The sequence below is a fragment of the Ochotona princeps genome, chromosome 16 (genome assembly GCF_030435755.1).
Source record: "Ochotona princeps isolate mOchPri1 chromosome 16, mOchPri1.hap1, whole genome shotgun sequence".
Taxonomy (NCBI): Eukaryota; Metazoa; Chordata; class Mammalia; order Lagomorpha; family Ochotonidae; genus Ochotona; species Ochotona princeps.
Window position 1 is genome coordinate 10,593,315 of NC_080847.1, and position 16,788 is coordinate 10,610,102.

General features: G+C 47.9%; 1 protein-coding gene across 1 annotated transcript; it reads right to left on the reverse strand.

Moving 5' to 3' along the window:
- Positions 1 to 2,944: 2,944 nt before the first annotated feature.
- On the reverse strand, positions 2,945 to 5,142 carry TLE7 (TLE family member 7; the record flags this gene model as incomplete). The annotated part of the gene is made up of 6 exons (XM_036492766.2): positions 2,945 to 3,210; positions 3,458 to 3,531; positions 3,851 to 4,004; positions 4,113 to 4,254; positions 4,429 to 4,670; positions 4,783 to 5,142. Coding segments are annotated over 6 exons (1,077 nt in total), but the record flags the coding sequence as incomplete, so codon positions are not given.
- Between the last annotated feature and the right edge of the window lie 11,646 nt (positions 5,143 to 16,788).

Genomic DNA, 16,788 nt, shown 5'->3' on the forward strand with positions numbered 1-16,788 from the left:
CTTGGGAAACTGAAGCTTACTGTTCCTAGTTCTTGGAAAGCACCCAACGGCTCCTAGCTCTCTATCTTGCAAGGTCTTCTGCCATTCCTTATCTCACAAGGTCTTCTGCCTGCAGGCATCCTATTGACCCTTTTTCTGCTGGAGCTAAATTTGAGCTCTACACTATCAGCTTCTTGGGGTAACAGGAGCTGTTTTAGGCATTATCCCCTTCCCACCCCAGCATCCCCCTAATGGAGGCATTTGGAGTTGGTGAGCTGGCTTTTGTTCAGAAGCACATGAATGTTAGAGGCAGCACCAAAGAATGCAACATGGATGTTAGCATATGCATTTCTTGATGTAAAAACCTGTAAAACTGCCCCAAAGGCTTCCTGATTCCCAGTCTCTGGTGTAATGCTGATGGCTTCTATTTTTGCTCACTTGCTGTTAATTTTTTACTTCAACCACTGTAAAAAGGAAGCACCCATACACTGCTCACCCCTTACTCTCCCTGTCATGTTAAAAGTGGCATCAATGTAAAAGGGATGATCACCACTGGGAAATGAATATGGATCTACATGCACTAGCCTACTGATGGTCTGCCACACAGCCCTTTGCTCACACTTGGTCTCAAATCTCTCCAACCTCAGACAGTCCGTGCTGTCTGCCTTAAAAAGTGCTTAAAAAATTTTGTAGAATCAGTTTATCATTTCTTCATAACTCAATCCAGATTGTACATGTCAGGCAAGATTAATGCAGAAGGACCCAGTGTGGTAGCCTCATGGGTTAAGTCCTCACCTTACATGCGCCAGGATCCCATATGGGTGCTGGTTTGTGCCCCAGCTGCCCCACTTCCCACCCAACTCCCTGCTTATGACCTAAGAAAACAGAAGGTGACCCAAAGCCTTGGGACCCTGCACCCACGTGGGAGACCTGGAAGACGCTCCTGGCTCTTAGCTTGGGATCAGCTCAGTTCCAAACATTGTGGCCACTTGTGGAGTGAACCAGCAGATGAAAGATCTTCCTCTCCGTATATCTGACTTTCCAATACAAATATTTTTAAAAGATTAACGCACAAATGGTGTTCTATGGTACGTTGAATCAGGAGGTAGATCATGTTGACGAGCATATATGCTATAGGGACTCCATTTCTAAGGAAAACCTAGAAGTTGGCAAATCTCTGTAGACAAAGTCCACTAGTGGTCATCTGAAGGAACAGCAGGTGGGTAAGGAGGTACATGGCTGATGCAAGACCTGGAGGTAGTAAACTGCTAAGGTCTACTACTGAAGTAGTGTTTAGTGGCTTGACACAATGTTTACAAAGTGATTGTGGTGAATATACAAAAACAGCAGTGTGCATGGGAATGATGAGCTGTTCTAAGTAAGAGCCACTGGGAAAACAGAATGCAAACTAGTGAGACAGAAATGTCTCAAATGCAGACACTGTGAGCCTTGATGGCACCTCACTCACCCGTGGCATCTCTGCCCCTCACCCTGGGTGTTCAACACAGGCCAAGAAGGCCCCTGCTGGGCAGAGCTGTGAAAGCAACCAGTTTTGTCTCAAACAATTTTGTCCAAGCTCTCTCTCCTTACCCCCACACCTAATGGAGGCCCACTCAACATGAGGCTAAAGAAATTCCGATTCCTAAAATTCCTGGAACAATTGCGCTGAATGGTAAGATTATGAAGTTAGCACTGTGGTATACCAGGTTAAGCCATTCATATTAGCATCCCATAGTAGAAGACTGGTGCGAGTCCTGGCTGTGCCACTTCCTAACTCCCTGCTAGTGTACCTGGGAAAGCAGCAGAAATGGCCCAAGTGCTTGGGGCCCCTGCACCTATTTAAGAAACCGGGATGAAGCTCCTGGCTCTTGGCTTCAAGCTAATCCAGGCCAGGCAGCTGAAACCATTCACATAGTGAACTTGGAAAGTATCTCTTCTCTCCCTGTCCCTCTACCTTTCAAATACGGTTTTTATGCAAACATTTTTAAAGGCTATGTATATGAATGCTTCAAAAAGCCCATGAAAATTCAGCTTATGACAAGGCTTTGGATTCCATCTTTTCATCTAATCAATTTTCCAAGAACTTTAGAGTACCTTCTTCTTAAAAAAAAAAAAAAGAGTTATCTTTGCAAATCTGCCTTTCCAATATAAAAGGATAGAAAGATCCTCTGTCTACTGACTTACTCCCCAAATGGCCACTACAGCCTTGGCTAAGCCAATCCAAAGCTAGGAGCCAGAAGCTTCTGCTGGATCTCCCATGTGTATGCAGGCGTCCAAGAATTTCAGTCATCCTCCACCGCTTTCCCGGGCCACAAGCAGGGAACTTCAAGGGAAGTGGAGCAGCTGAGACACCGATTAGCACTCACATAGGATGCCATTGCTTGGAGGTGGAGGATTATTAGCCTGTTAGTCCATCATGCTTGACCCCAAGAGTACCCTCTTAATACATTTTTTCCCTGATTTTCCCTCCAGACAGAAGGCCACATGAAACACTGCAGTGTCAACCCCTTGGATATGAAGGAAAACATCCCGAAGCAGCAAGACAGGCATTTCTGACTTGCCCCAAACCACATCCTGGTATCCTGAAATTACCTCTAGCTCACTCACACACCTACTGCAAGTCCTATGGTCAGTCACTATAGTGTATTGTACATGTTCAGTGCAGGCACAGTTGTTTCCCTGAATATTTTTAATGTGCATTTGGCTGAATCAGTCAATAGGTTGATGGTCCAGATGTTCTTTCAAGCTTTAAGAGTCCAAAATGCCCTGCTGCCCCCCAGATGGTACTAAAAGCACGTCAGGTCTAAAATTCTTCCCTACCCCAGTAAGAACAGAAGGAAACTCTGCCTACACATGCTTAACACAGGCCCCAGCACCCAGTAGGGATGATGGCTATTTCAAGAGAACATGTTCAGGTTTCAATTTTTGCTTTGCTATTTTATTAATTACGAATGTCAGCTCCCACCCAAACCCAGAAATTGCTGGTTAGGAAAAAAGCCCAAGCTATGTGATAAGAACCTGGGAGTACAAAGCCAAGGTGGATGGGTGGCAGGTATTGAAAATGACCAGGAAACCAAGATCACCTCCCCACCCACCCTGACCCCAGCCATGCACGGTGCACAGCCTTCAGTACAGGAGCTGGTACACCGTTGCACCATTCTTACAGCCGGTAACCAGGTACTGGTTGTCAGACGACAGATCACAACACAGGATCTCGGAAGGCTCCTGGACCTGGAGGGAGGGGAGACCCCACCCCCATCCCCGAGCCATCAGCTACAGCTACAGTCTGGCATCCTCCAGGGCCAGGTTTAGTGGAGACCTGAGTCATTGTCTCCAGACAGGACACAACAGTGAGCTCACAGGCTCCCATGTCCACACTGCCCTCCCATCCTACAAAACAGCCCTGAACACCATCTCAGCTGTCCTTCCCTGCACTCCTGGGAGCCATAGCCTGGCTACAAATTCCTTCCTCCAGTACCTGGAACAGCCTCCGTAGAGAGGGGACCTCTATGCACCTTATGTAATCATCCACTGTGTCCACAAAGCAGCTCCCTGGGGAAGGAGAGGGCAGGTGGCAAGGTCACAGACCAAGCTTGCCTTCCAGTTCCACCTGGTTCCTGTCCTCAACAAGGCCACACCAAGGGCTTTCTCTGCTCTGCCACAGACACACTGCTTGTGACCATCAGAGCCACACCCCAAGCCACTCTTCTGTCCCCACCTTCCCACCACACACAGGACAATCAGAGGAAGCTGGAGGTCTGCCTGCAGCCTTCAGGCTGCCACTCCACTTAGGAAGCTAATTACAGAAGGAGCCAGCAAACCAAAGAGAAGAAAGCAAATTCAAGCAGGGTGCCCCCAGCTTTCCACTCACCATTGGCGGCAAACTTGAGGTTGTGCTGGCTGCTGCACTCCAGCCCAACAACCTTGAACTGCTCTTTCCGCTGAGTGTGAATGGTAACGATTTCACCATTTCCCAGGCCTGCTAGCATCCACTCCTCGCTGGGGTCATGAGTGATGCTGAGGATCTGCCGGGGAGAAGGGCTGGGGTCAGTGCTCAGGATTGCCGGTGCCCTCAGTCACATTTACCTCCCCTGCCATGGTGGGACCTGCTGCTGCCAGCACCCAGACACCACCTCATACTGCAAGAAGTGCTGCTGCAGGATCTTATAGCTTCTCAGGTCCCAGGAATACAGCTTGGCGTCCTCACCTCCTGTCCAAAACTTAGTGCTTGTGATGTCGACGCATCGGGACCCACATATGGGCACTACTTGGTTCCTGGGGAACAGCTCAGAGGTCACAAGCAGGTCTGCTTCCTCTGGAAGCTTCCAGGCCAGGAAACCCCAGACAGGTTCCCCATACTCCAAGTCCTTTGGACCAGAGAGGATGTAAGGTGGCAATGGGCAAGCCCTCCCCCAGGGGAAGCCAACGGGCTCTGCAGAGATCTCACACCTGATCAACTGTTGGTTCTGCAAGTCCCAGACCTCAACAAAGCCTCGGAAGGAAGCCAAGCAGATGCGGGCATCGGTGGAGATGGCCAGGGAATAACAGAAGGAGCCTGTTGAAGGCAGCTCTGCCCTGACACGGGGAGTGGGTGCCAAGTCCCAGAGAGTCAAGGTCCTCGACCTGCCTGCTGTGACCAGGCTCTGCTCATCGGGGGTCAGCTTGCAGACAAGGACACACCTTTGGGGGTCCTGTGGGGACAGTCATGCCCTTGCATCTCCTTGCTGCTCTGACAAGAAGTCTTGTGGCTCAGGGCCCCTGTGTGTGCTACCCTGCTTCCAGCCCTCCCCAGGTGACTGTCACCTGAAGGTCCAGCTGGGCCGTAGGGGTCTTTTCCCACGCGTGCAGAGAACTCTCATCCCACACCCTGATGTAGCCCAAGCCACACGTGTACACGTTGTGGGTTGAGCCGCTGACTGCCACAGCGTGGACTTTGCTCCTATGTCGCAGCATTCCAACCTTCCATAATTTTCTGGGGATCTTCTGCTTGACCACAGCTTCATGTGGGACAGGGGGCTTGGGGAGAGGTGAAACAGTTAATTGTAAAGGTGACTGTACTCCTGGAAGTCTGGAATCTCCAAAGAAAAACCTGTATCCTGTTACAAGCAAAGCTGTTTCCTGAAAGACCAGGAGGCAGGCAGGAGATAGGGAGAATCTGGAGTTTGAGATTTATGGCAAAGACCGCTACCTTCAAGGCATGCCGTTTTATTATGGTCTGCATTGAGTGATATGATCAGGACCCCCAAGCCTATGCATTGTAAATTCCTATCACATGCTTTGTTTTGTGTCACTGTTAGCCCCTAATCATGTACTTGCTCACTGTCACGTAGCTTTTGACTCCTACTATAAAAACCCCATGATTATTTCATTCAGGGCACTTCCTGCTTATGGCAAGAGGTTGCCCCTTGGACTAGAAATTAAAACCTCACTTACCTTAGAGTCTCGCTCGGATTTATTGAGCCCCAACAGGGGGATTGGGGAGAGGAGATGGCTGGCTGTCCCGACTAAGCCTGAGCCTTGGAGACAGCCTATCCGTGGCCTCATCACTGAGCTGCTAGCCATCCATGGCCCTGAACACATGACCTGGCTCCTCATCCCTCTGGGCAAGAATTCTCCAACGAGTGTCACCTAGAGGCCTCACTCATAAGATGCTGACCAGAGGAGCACAGCTCTGTTCTAAACACCCACCACCCACAGGGGAGAGGGAAGCATCAACTCCGCCCACACCCCCCCTGACCTGACTGCGAGACAGGTGGGAAGGGAAGGAGCCCAACGGTCAAGATGACACTCACAATGGTTCTGAGGAGCTCCTGAACCTCACTAGGAGGGCACTGAGAACAGGGCTGACCTGCAGGAAAAAATGAAAAAACAGCAACACCCCCAGAGAGCCCCGCACTCTCCTGACACCTGTCTGGAGCCAGCCTGGTCCCTCCACCCTATCACAGCCATTACTTACCAAGCCCAGATCCTGGCTCAAAGCTGTGACAGATGGGGGGCGGGGAGGGGAACAGACAGAATGGGAAGCTCAGGGCTCCGGGACAGCCTCTCTCAGGGACAGTGTGCCACCTCCCACTGGGTCTTGCTCCAGCCAGACCCACCTGGCCCCAGCCTCTGCTGCTCCTGCCAGCTCCAGCTGCTTGGTCTGGGGTTGAGGTGTGACAGCAGCTGGCAGGGGCCCCTGTGGCTGGGACAGTTCACTTCTGTCTTGAGAAATAGCTGCTCCCTGCGGCTGGCCCAGCTGCTGCTGCCCTCCCTGCTCAGGCCCCGAGGAAGCCCCAGAACCTTCCTCCGGGTTCAGCATCTTCTCTGCTTTACCACGAATCCTCAAACAGAAGGCTTCCTCCTTCTCTCCACTCATTTTAGAGGTCAGCGAAGACGCACCTAGGCCACCGGTTCGCAGTCTCCAGAAAGAAACCGGCAGGGCAGGTCCCAGGTCCCCAGCCGGCCCTGACCCCTGCATCAGGGTAGAGAAGGAAGGCATACAGGTGCTACAGGTCTACATGGAAGGCACCCAGGAGGCTGGCCCTGCTGAGGCTTCCCTGGCTGGGGCCACAGACTCGCATCTTTCCCTAATGCTAGTGTGAGTGACTTGGAAACAGGGCACCACGTGTTACAACTTTCCTTTCACAGATTGTTTCTGACCACAGAAAATCTAACTCACCTCCTCTCCTTGCCAGAGACTTTTCAGAGAAGGGCTTAGCCCCAAAATAAAACACAGAACAATGGAACCCCTGTACCCCATTGTGGCCCTCTCCGAGGGCTTCAACATCCCCCAGGAGCCTCACAGGTGTCCTATGCGGCACGCATGCCTGGGTCAGGAACAACTGCCTGCTGAAACAACTCTGAGTATTAACTGAATGGAATCACAAGGACGACATTCAATACCTCATGAGACTAAGGGCAGGGCACTTCACAGGCAGTGGAAGAATGAAACCAAGTTTATTTTAGTGCAAAAAAAAAAAAAATTAAATCCACACAGGTTAGCCACAATACAGTATTTTCCTAAATGTTGAAGATTCCTCATATGAGTGAATTTAAAACATTTCTGCACCAAAGTGAAATTTTCCTGTCTTTTTTCTGTTGGTTGATTCCCCAAATGACTGCAACAGCCGGAGCTGAGCCAATTTGAAGCCAGGAGCCAGAAGCTTTTTCTGGGTCTCCCATGTGGGTGTAGGGTCCCAAAGCTTTGGGCTGTCTTCTACTGCTTTCCCAGGCCACAAGCACGGAGGTGGATTGGAAGTGGAGCAGCCAGGACACAAATTGGCGCCCAAATGGGATACCAGTGCTAGCATGCAGAGGATTAGAGCACTGTGCCACTGTGTCAGCCACCCCCCCTTTTTAAAATATTTTGTCTACTTGAAAGACAGAGTTTAGGACTCTGGATTGATGTCGGATGACCATTCCCCATCCCTGGATACTAGCGTGGTTGGTAAGCTGGGTATAGCTTCCCCCTTTGTCCACAGCTCCTCCAAATGGAGAAATAGAAAATCTGGAGACGACTGCATCCACTTTTCCCTAATCCTTGACCCATCCCACTATGATCAACTATGTTATCATTAAAATCATTTAAAAAGAAAGTTACAAGGAGAGGACAGAGAGAATCTTCTATCCACTGGTTCACTCCTTAAATGACTGAAATAGTTGGGCCTGTGCCAGGTCAAAGCCAGGGGTCTAATTTTTTTTCTGGGTCTCTCTAGAAGGCACAAGGGCCCAAGAACTTGGACCATTCTATTATGTTTTTTTCCAGAGCAGTAACCGGGAGCTAGATTAGAAGTGGAACAAGCAGAACTTGAACTGGTGCCCACATAGGATACAACATCACAGTGCCTGACCCTAAACAAAATTCTTTTCATTCCCCTTCCCATGAAATAGTCCTCTCACATTAGTGTAGATGGAAAAGTGTGGTTAGCTGTGGACTGTGCTGACAGCCTTAAGAATTTCAGGTGGACCAGTGCCTTCCTTCAAGAAGGCTCTATCACAGTCTACCCTAGGAAGGCCCTGTGGAGACCAGAGCACATAGAGAATACCAAACCTGGCGGAGAGGGGAAGCCTAGCCCAGTGAGAAGCAACAGTTCAGCAGCCAGACTCAGTCCTTGGCTGTGCCCCAGGGCTCCAGCAGGCCCCAGTGAGGGCCAGGCTGCCTGTCCTGGGCAAAGAGGTTGAGGAGAGTTTGGTCATTTTCTCTGCTAGCTGGCCCTGAACTTTACGCAGCCAATTCTCCTCTTTAGTTGGGTGGGTCACAGTTTACTGATCTTAAATACTGAAGCTCAAGACACTGAGCTTGGGACCACGACTAAAGGGCTGGAAGCACAGAGAAGCCAGAGGCACTGGCCCAGCCCTGTCAGCATCTAACCAGCCTCCTTTCCCATTTTCACCACAGAATGAAGGTGATCACCACCGCCATCACCACTCTGCCTTTGTATTTCTGCGTTCAGGGATCTACCACAAGGTGCAACTGAATATATGCAAAAATAATTTGAGGGAAAGGCAAAAAAACAAAAATAAACACACCTTCATGGGAAACTGAATTAGAGGATAAAGTTATTTTGTTGCAAAAAAAAAAAACCTTAATTTTTAATTGTGAAAGAACCCTCTTCACATACAAGCTGAAGGTTGTAAGAGGGAACTGATGGGCCAGAATTCTGGTGTTGCAGGTAAAGCTGCACCTGTGACACTGGCATCCCATGCAGGTGCTGGTCCATGTCCAGACTGCTCTACTTCAGACCCAGCTTCCTGCTTATAACCTGGGAAGCAGCAGAGGATGGAGCAAGCACTGGAGCCCCCGCAACCCATGTGGGAGACTCTGGGAGGTCCTGGCTGCCATCGTCAGCCTGGCCCAGCATCAGTTCTTGCAGCTATCTGAAGAGAGAACTAGTTGATAGAAAAGCTCTCTGTGTGCCCCTTCCTGTCTCTAACTCTGCATTTCAAGTGAGTAAGTTAAAAAAGATAGAGGGGAGTTTTAAAATTAGTCTATGTAAACTTCACCTATGTAAGCTTCACCTACAGTGAAAGAATATGCAGCTGTTAAAAATAACAAGGGCTCAGGCACCGGCAGGGAAAACACCAAGGTATATTTGTAAATGGGGCAGAAATGCAAGGTTCAGAACCATCTGGAAAACATAATTTCTGAAACGTGGGAATTTGCAAGTAAGCAACAATAGGAAAGCTCTCCCACTGGCAGATTTGGTTCGTTTTTCCATGTTGCTGGATTTTGACTTTGAGCCTACATTAAGAACCGTTGGACCTGCAGCCTTGTTTTCAGCTAAATCCTTTCCCTCTCGTCTTTCCCCCTGCACCTTCCATTAGTTGTTTCTCTCTGATACACTCCACCCCTCCTTTACCTGAGGTCCCCAGGGCTGCATCCTGGGTGAGGAGGAATGCATGGAGCGCAGCCTATTGTGACAGACTCCTAAGGAGCTGGACAGTTGCCTACTGTTCCGCTGTATGCGAAGCTTAAAAGCAGTGCAGTTGTCTGACCAAGACTTCAGACCTCACATCAACTGGAATTTCACCTCAAGAACACAAAGCTTTCTAGAAAGAGCAAAAGGGTAAGGCCATGTTCCTGAGTCCTTTCTCACTCCCAGAGCTGGCAACACAAGGCCCTCTCCCACCCCAACAACTTTCCATCCAAAGCCTGAAGATGAGGCAGAGAGTACAGGCAGCACTCACAGCCTCCAAACGCAGGAAACTTACCTCTGAAGGCAGAAGCTCAAAGCCCAAGGATGGGAGGTGGGTGAAGCAACGACCCCGCTGGGCCAGGATATCCTCCCTTCCCCTCCCAGGCACTGCCCCAATATAAGGAGTGGATAATCAATCCCTAGAACCTGATCCTGGGCCAGGGATCCCAGGCCTGACAGGCCTACCAATTACCCAGCACAACCACAATCAACTTGAGCTACTAGCACTTGAGTCCTGAGTGGATGGGGGATGTGAAGAAAGGAGGGGAATCCAGAAGGCAAGTTCACGGTGAGTCAGAAATCTGGAGGCAAAGCAGCCTTGGGACTGGATTGTAGCTGCACCACAGGAGACAGCTGGGTGAAGCAGGAGTTGCACTGAGCCGCTCTGCAGAAGCTCATCAGCAGGCGATCCTCTTGCTCAGAAAGGCCCACTGGGCTGAAGCCAATAATGAGGAATCCTGGGAGGGAGCGGCTGCTTAACTTCTCTTCCTGATGCTGGCCTGACGCTACATGCCACAGCACCTCCAAAAAACAAGGACCTGGAAAGCCAAGCATCCCCAAGGACACCTTGCCTACCTTGTCAGGTTTAATCATGCATCACACCCATGCAGGCTTCCAAAGACAGATTCTGGGTCCACTCCCTAGAAATCTGGATTTGGGTGGTTTGGGGTGAGGCCCCAGGCATTGTATTTCTAGCAATTTCCCTCCATTGGGGCCCCATCCTGGCAGGAGGGGCAACTGTGCTGAGCTGGGGTGTTCCCCTCTACTGGTCTATTCCAGGTGCCCCCGTCCTGACACCCTCCTCCCACTGAAGCTGCTCTGTCCTCAAGTTTCTTTCTCATTCAGTGGCTCCCCTCTTTGGAGCAGACACCATACAAAAGGGCCATACAAAACCATCAACTTAAAAATTAGCCTGCTATGGATTTAACTGAATTTGGAGTCCCGCCTACGGTTGTCTTGACAAAGCCAGATGGAATGATGTCTCCCACTCCCCACCCTAAATGATTAGTTTCCTGACCATGCAGGACTAACTTCTCAACCTTTAACTTTGCTGGATATGTAAATCTCTCTCTTTAAGGCTCTTAAAACCAAGTCTTTCTGTTTTCTGAGTCAAACAGACACTAACAAATGTTTTTCAGGATTGTCCTTCTGCAACTGTGAACCCACAGTGAGTTGCTGTCTGCACCCCCACCAAGGTGGGAATCAGTCCCAGTATGGAATGTGCAAAACTTTTGAAACTCACCAAGCCAATCCATGGGCTGGAGGTGGACAGAAGGATATTATTATTATTATTATTATTATTAACTATTTCCCTCTCTCAAAATAAATTTGCTACTGAGAACAGGTGGACATGAATAAATACGCCTGTGTGGGGCTTTGCGAGCCAGCCTGAACCCACAGGTGCCTGAGGAGCCCTTGCAGACCACCCCTCCCTGCACACATTTGTCCCTGCATGGACAAATGACACAGCCAGAGGCAGACGTCTGGGAGCAAGATCTCTCGGCCCATCAGGGTGCCAGCAGGCCAGCAGAAGGCGCTTTGTTGAAAGACCAAGACCATGGGACTCTTGAAAACAGCAAGAGAGGAAACAATTCATTACATACAAGTGACCTCTCACTATAATCAACAGCCAATTTCTCATGAGAAACTGTGGAAGCCAAAATGCAGGAAAAAAAATATCAACCAAGATTTCGTATTCAGCAAAGGCAGTCGTTGTGGCACCAGGTTTAAGCTGCCACTCGGGATATTTCCATTCCACATTGGAGTACCTGTGGTCAGGTCCCACCTCGGCTTCCACTCTAGCTTCCTGCCCATGCAGATCCTGGGCGACGGCAGTCATGGCTCAAGTACTGGGATCCCTATCACTGGCGTGAGAGATCTAGATGGAGTTCCTGACTTCTGGCCATTGCAGACAGCTGGGGAGTGAATCAGCGGCTGGAAGAGCTCACTTTCTTTCTGATGCTCTGTCCTTCAAATAAAGTTTAAAAAAGAAGGCATCAAATGGTATACTAAAAAAAAAATCAGTTAAATAGAAACAGTGGTAGTGGGGGAAGAAATAAAAAAGGTACAATAAAACCAAATGAATTGCAAAGTAAATGAAATAATCCTTTTATTAGATATTACAACAAATAAATGAGTGAAATACTCCAGTGAAAAGATAAATATTACAAGAATTGTGTTTTTTTTTTTTAAGATTTATTTGTTTTTATTGGAAAGAAGCCAGGAGCTTCTTTTGGGTCTCCCACATGGGTTCAGGGTCCCAAGGCTTTGGGTCATCTTCTACTGCTTTCTCAGGCCACAAGCAGGAGCTGGGTGGGAAGTGAAAGCAGCCAGGATATAATCTGGTGCCCCTATGGGATCCCAGTACATGCAAGGCAAGAATTTAACACCGAGGCTATTGCACCAGGCCCAGAATGGATTTTTTAGAATGATCCGCCTAAACATTGCCTATAAGAGACTCAGTTTAGATGCAAAAACAAAGATAGGTGGAAAGTGAGAGAATGGGAAAAGATAGATCATGCACACAGAAACCAAGAGCGAACTATGGTTGCTGAATAACAGATAAAATAAATCTTAGGTGAAACATTAAATAATCACAACAACAAAAACTCTACAAGAAACAAAGAAGAGCATTACATATTGATAAAAGGGTGATTCAGGGGCCAGCATGTGGACTTGATTGGCTAATCCCCCAAGCACTGGTATCCTATATGTCACCGGTTTATGTCCCGGCCTCTCCACTTCCCATCCAGCTCCCTGCTTGTGGCCTGGGAGAACAGCAGAGGGAGGATAGCCAAGGCAAGGGCTTGGGACCCTGCACCAATATGCAAGGCCCAGAAGCAGCTCTGATTCCTGGCTCCTATCTTCAGATTGGCTCAGCTCCAGCCATTGAAGCCATTTGGGGCGTGAACAAGTGGATGGACGACCTTTGCGCTGTCTCTTCTCTATAAATGTGATTTTCCAATAAAAAAAAAAATAAGCCTTAAAAAAGTGATTCTTCAAGACAATATAAAATTGTGAACATATACACATTACCATGATCTATGTTATAATTTGTATCCCTACTTCCCAACCAATTTATTGAAACCTAGTCATCTGGGATTATTACCCTCATGCAAAAGTCCCCAACAGCAGTCTTGCCCCCTCCGTCATGTTATGCACAGGAAGAAGGGCAAGGCCCTCACCAGACACTGAGTCTCCCAGCACTTTGGTTTTGCATTGATCAACCTCCAGGACTGAAACACATTTCTACTGTTTATAAGCTATCCCAATTAGGGCATTTGTTTCGGCAGCCTGGAGAGATCCAGACACATTTGAAATGACAGAGTTTTAGAATATGAGGCAAAATTTTGAGAGTTGAAGCAGGAAATAAACAACACCCCAACAGTAACTGGAGACCTCAATACTTTACCTTCCACTTGGATATAAACACATAGAAAGTCAATATGTAAACAGAAGGTTTGCACGACACAATAAGCTAACCAGACTTGAACAGGCATATTCAGAACACTAGGAAACAATGGAAGAATTCTCAAGTGCAGATGGTACATTCCCCAGAATAGACCAACACACAAAAAGCAATTTCAATATTCTAGAAATGAACAATGTGAAAAGGAGTGGGAAAATCCTATTTACAATAGCATCAAAAAAATAAAATGCTTCTGGGTGCCAGTGCTGTGGCATAGTAGGCCTCCCTCTGCTTGTGGTGCCAGCACTGCTTTGTGTCCTGGTTGCTTCCTGCTTATGGCCTGGAAAGTTAGTGCAGGATGGCCAAGCCCTGGGCCCCTGGCCTCAGACTGGCCCTGCCATGGTGGTAGTGGCCACGGCTGGAAGACCACTCCCTTTCTCCCTCCTTCTTTCCTCAAACCATCAAAACCAGATACCACTTCATTATCACGAGGTTGACTACAGTTAAAACAATAGAAAGTGGTAAATAATAACGATGGTGAGGATATAGAAAAATTGAAACCTCATACATCATTGATGGGAATATAAAATATTTCAATTTCTATGGAATACAGGTTTCTTATTCCTCAAAGTGAAATACAGAATTATCGCTTGATCAAGCAAGTCTAATTCTAGGTATACTCAAAAGAAAAACAGATATTGAAAAAGTGAGAAAACCAATACAGATGAAAAGCATTTTAGTGGCTGCCAAGGGCTAGGAAGTAGGGTGGGGCAGGGGATTGAGAAGGATGGCTTAGAAATCAGGATTCCTTTTGAGGTATTTAAAAGTTCTATAAACTAGGGCCTGGTGCAATGGCTCAGCAGCTAAATCCTCACTTTGCAAGTGCTAGGCTCCCATTTGGGCACTGGTTCCTGTCTCAGTTGCTCCAGTTCTGTGCTTGTGACCTGGGAAACAGTAGAGGATGGCCCAAAGCCTTGGAACCCACTACTCACGTGGGAGACCCGAAAAAGGCTCGTGGCTTCAGATCAGCTCAGTTCTACGTCAGCTCAGCTCTGGCCATTGCAGCCACTTGGGGAGGGAACAAGCAATGGAAGATCTGTCTTTCCTCTCTATGAATCTGCCTTTCCATTAAAAACAGTTCTATGTAAACTAGATCTTGGTGATCTAGACGGAGGTGCCAAACATTACACATGCACTGCCTGGTACCCACGTTCTTCGCTTCACTGTGAGAGATCCATGAGAGACCAAGAAGAGCATACAGCAAGCAGCATCTTCTTGTGACAGGAGACACATCAAAGCAAGAAGTCAGGCTCACTCAGAAGTGCCTCACCTCTGAATTGTGTTTAACTATCTAAGGTTGTTTAATGGAAGGGGTGGTACATTCTAATACACAGGATGAATTATTACAGTTTTTCTGGGGAAGCGATTTCTCAGAATCCAGCTCTCACCCTTTTTGTTCCATATATGGGCCAGCAGTTCCCCGCCATGGTGGCTGGTAGATGTGTCATGAAGAGGAATCAAACCCATCTCCTGCAGGCCTTGAGGCCGGAAAGATAGCTTGTTCCTTTGCCTGTCAGTGGCGTAGCATGCACGGACTGTCAGTGAAAGGTACACAGGAAAGCACTCAAGTTGTTATGTGTATGTAAATGAAGGCATTTCAGAAGGAAATGTAGCTACAGTGGAGGAAAACATCTACTTTCCATAGGCTGTGATTGTGAACATCCTATGGGTCTTTTATTCAAGCCACCACCTTGAATAAGCAAGCACGGCAAATAGGTTTTTAAAATTGTATGTGAACCAAGCGAGTGGATTTCTGCCAGTGGTGTATTTGGTCTTTGTTCCCAGTTTCTGGCATAAACTCCCGAATTTTCCCCAGTGACAGGTCTAGAACTCCCCAAGTGGACACAATGGCCAGAGCTGAGCTGATCTAGAGCTGAGCTGATGTGAAGCCAGAAGCCTTTCCGGGGCCTCCCACACAGGCTTTGGGCCATCCTTTGCCACCTGCAGCAATTCCTTCTCAAGCTGAAGGAGTTTATGCTAATAGTGTGTCTCCTGGTGACAGTCTAGGATACCAGAAAAACAACCCTACCATCTAGCTGCAGGGACCTTCACCATGGCTTTCATCATGGTGCCTCCTTGAAAGCAAAGGTGTCAGATGAGGTGCACCCCAAGGTCATGTGGGCAAAAGTTCCCACACTTAGGACCCTTCTGCACGGTCCACAGAGATCTCACTAGCAAAGATTGTTCTCCCTGATGACTGTGAGCTATTATAGGAAATTCTTCAAGGAGAAAAGAGGGCCATGGGAACCTCCAATTCGTAGCCAAGTCAGACACAAAGTGGTCGGGGGATAGGAGCTTGTGAAACTGGGCCCTTCACCTGTGGGATATGCCATTATTTTTAGGTAGTGTCAGAACCAAATTGTGAGACACCCATCTGGTTTGGGGAATGTCTAGTACAATTTTCTGTTAATGTCTATCAGAAGTGGCAGCACACACACACAGAAATCTTCTTTTTACACTCAGTCACTCCTACCAAACAGCCAGAGTCTTGCTGTACACCACAGAAGCTGAGACTTCATTTCCAAGTTCCTCACACCTCCTTTCTGACATCGACAGGACTTCTGTCTTGCTTCACTACAACCGCCCGCAGCTGACTGCAGGCTGCCTCCTCCAGTGGCCCGGCCTCGCCGTCCCTCCTTATGGCTCCTGGAGCGGCCTGTTACCTGTGGAGCACTGTCTCTAGGGGCATGTTTTAGCGGTGGAGATTCTCACTTATCAGCGGCCATTTTTTAATGCAGCATTTCCTCTTAGCTGAAAAGACCTGGAACAGAAGACTCTGAAGACAAGAGACATCCCCAAGAAGGTAAATTGGCCGAAACGAAGTACTCTTCCAGTTTTAAACTGAAACCAACCAAAAGCTACCTACAGCTCAGCTTTAGCACGGCGGAATACTGGGGCTGGCAGACACCGGCCCTGCAAGAACTCACAGTAGGCAGGTGTGCAGTGCGTGCGGCAGGGCAGGCTCTCCTGTCTCCAGGCCCACCTGCGCTTCTTGATCCTGCTCTCCATTTTTGTCTCGTGCCTGCTGTTCAGCTAACAGTTTCGGATGTTTTTACTACTTATAATTTTTTAGTGGATTAATTTCTTCTGAAGGATATCCTGAAGCTTCCAAGATTTTGATGGCATTCATTCAAGACTTCTAAAAGCACCATGATGAGGAGGAATTCAACGCAGATCTCAGATCTCAAGAGCCATGTTTCTAGAATTAGACAAAACCCTCTACCATTCTATCCTGACTGCATTTTATACTACGGAGCATCTATACCTGATGGCATCCTGACGTTCCTCAGCCTTGTGGCTAGGATCAGGGTCAGTTAATGGCATTCCTTGGGGCTGAACGGCATGCTGTGTAATAATACATACTGCTGCGCCATGCAAACAGCAACACTGACACTGAACTTAATAACAAACTTTATAAAGTCACTGACTCATAATCTATTAGTGTTTCATCTTTTAACCTTATTTGGGATTATTTTAAAGGAAAAAATACAAAAGCACTTAATTTTGAACTTACCAGCACTTTTCTTGTGGTTGGTTTCTAGCCTTCACCTGATGTTTAGAAAGGTTTTCTCTATTCCATAAAAATAAAATGCTTACTCATATATGTTTTTAAAGATTTATTAATTTGTATTGGAAAGGCAGATACACAGAGAGAAGCAAAGA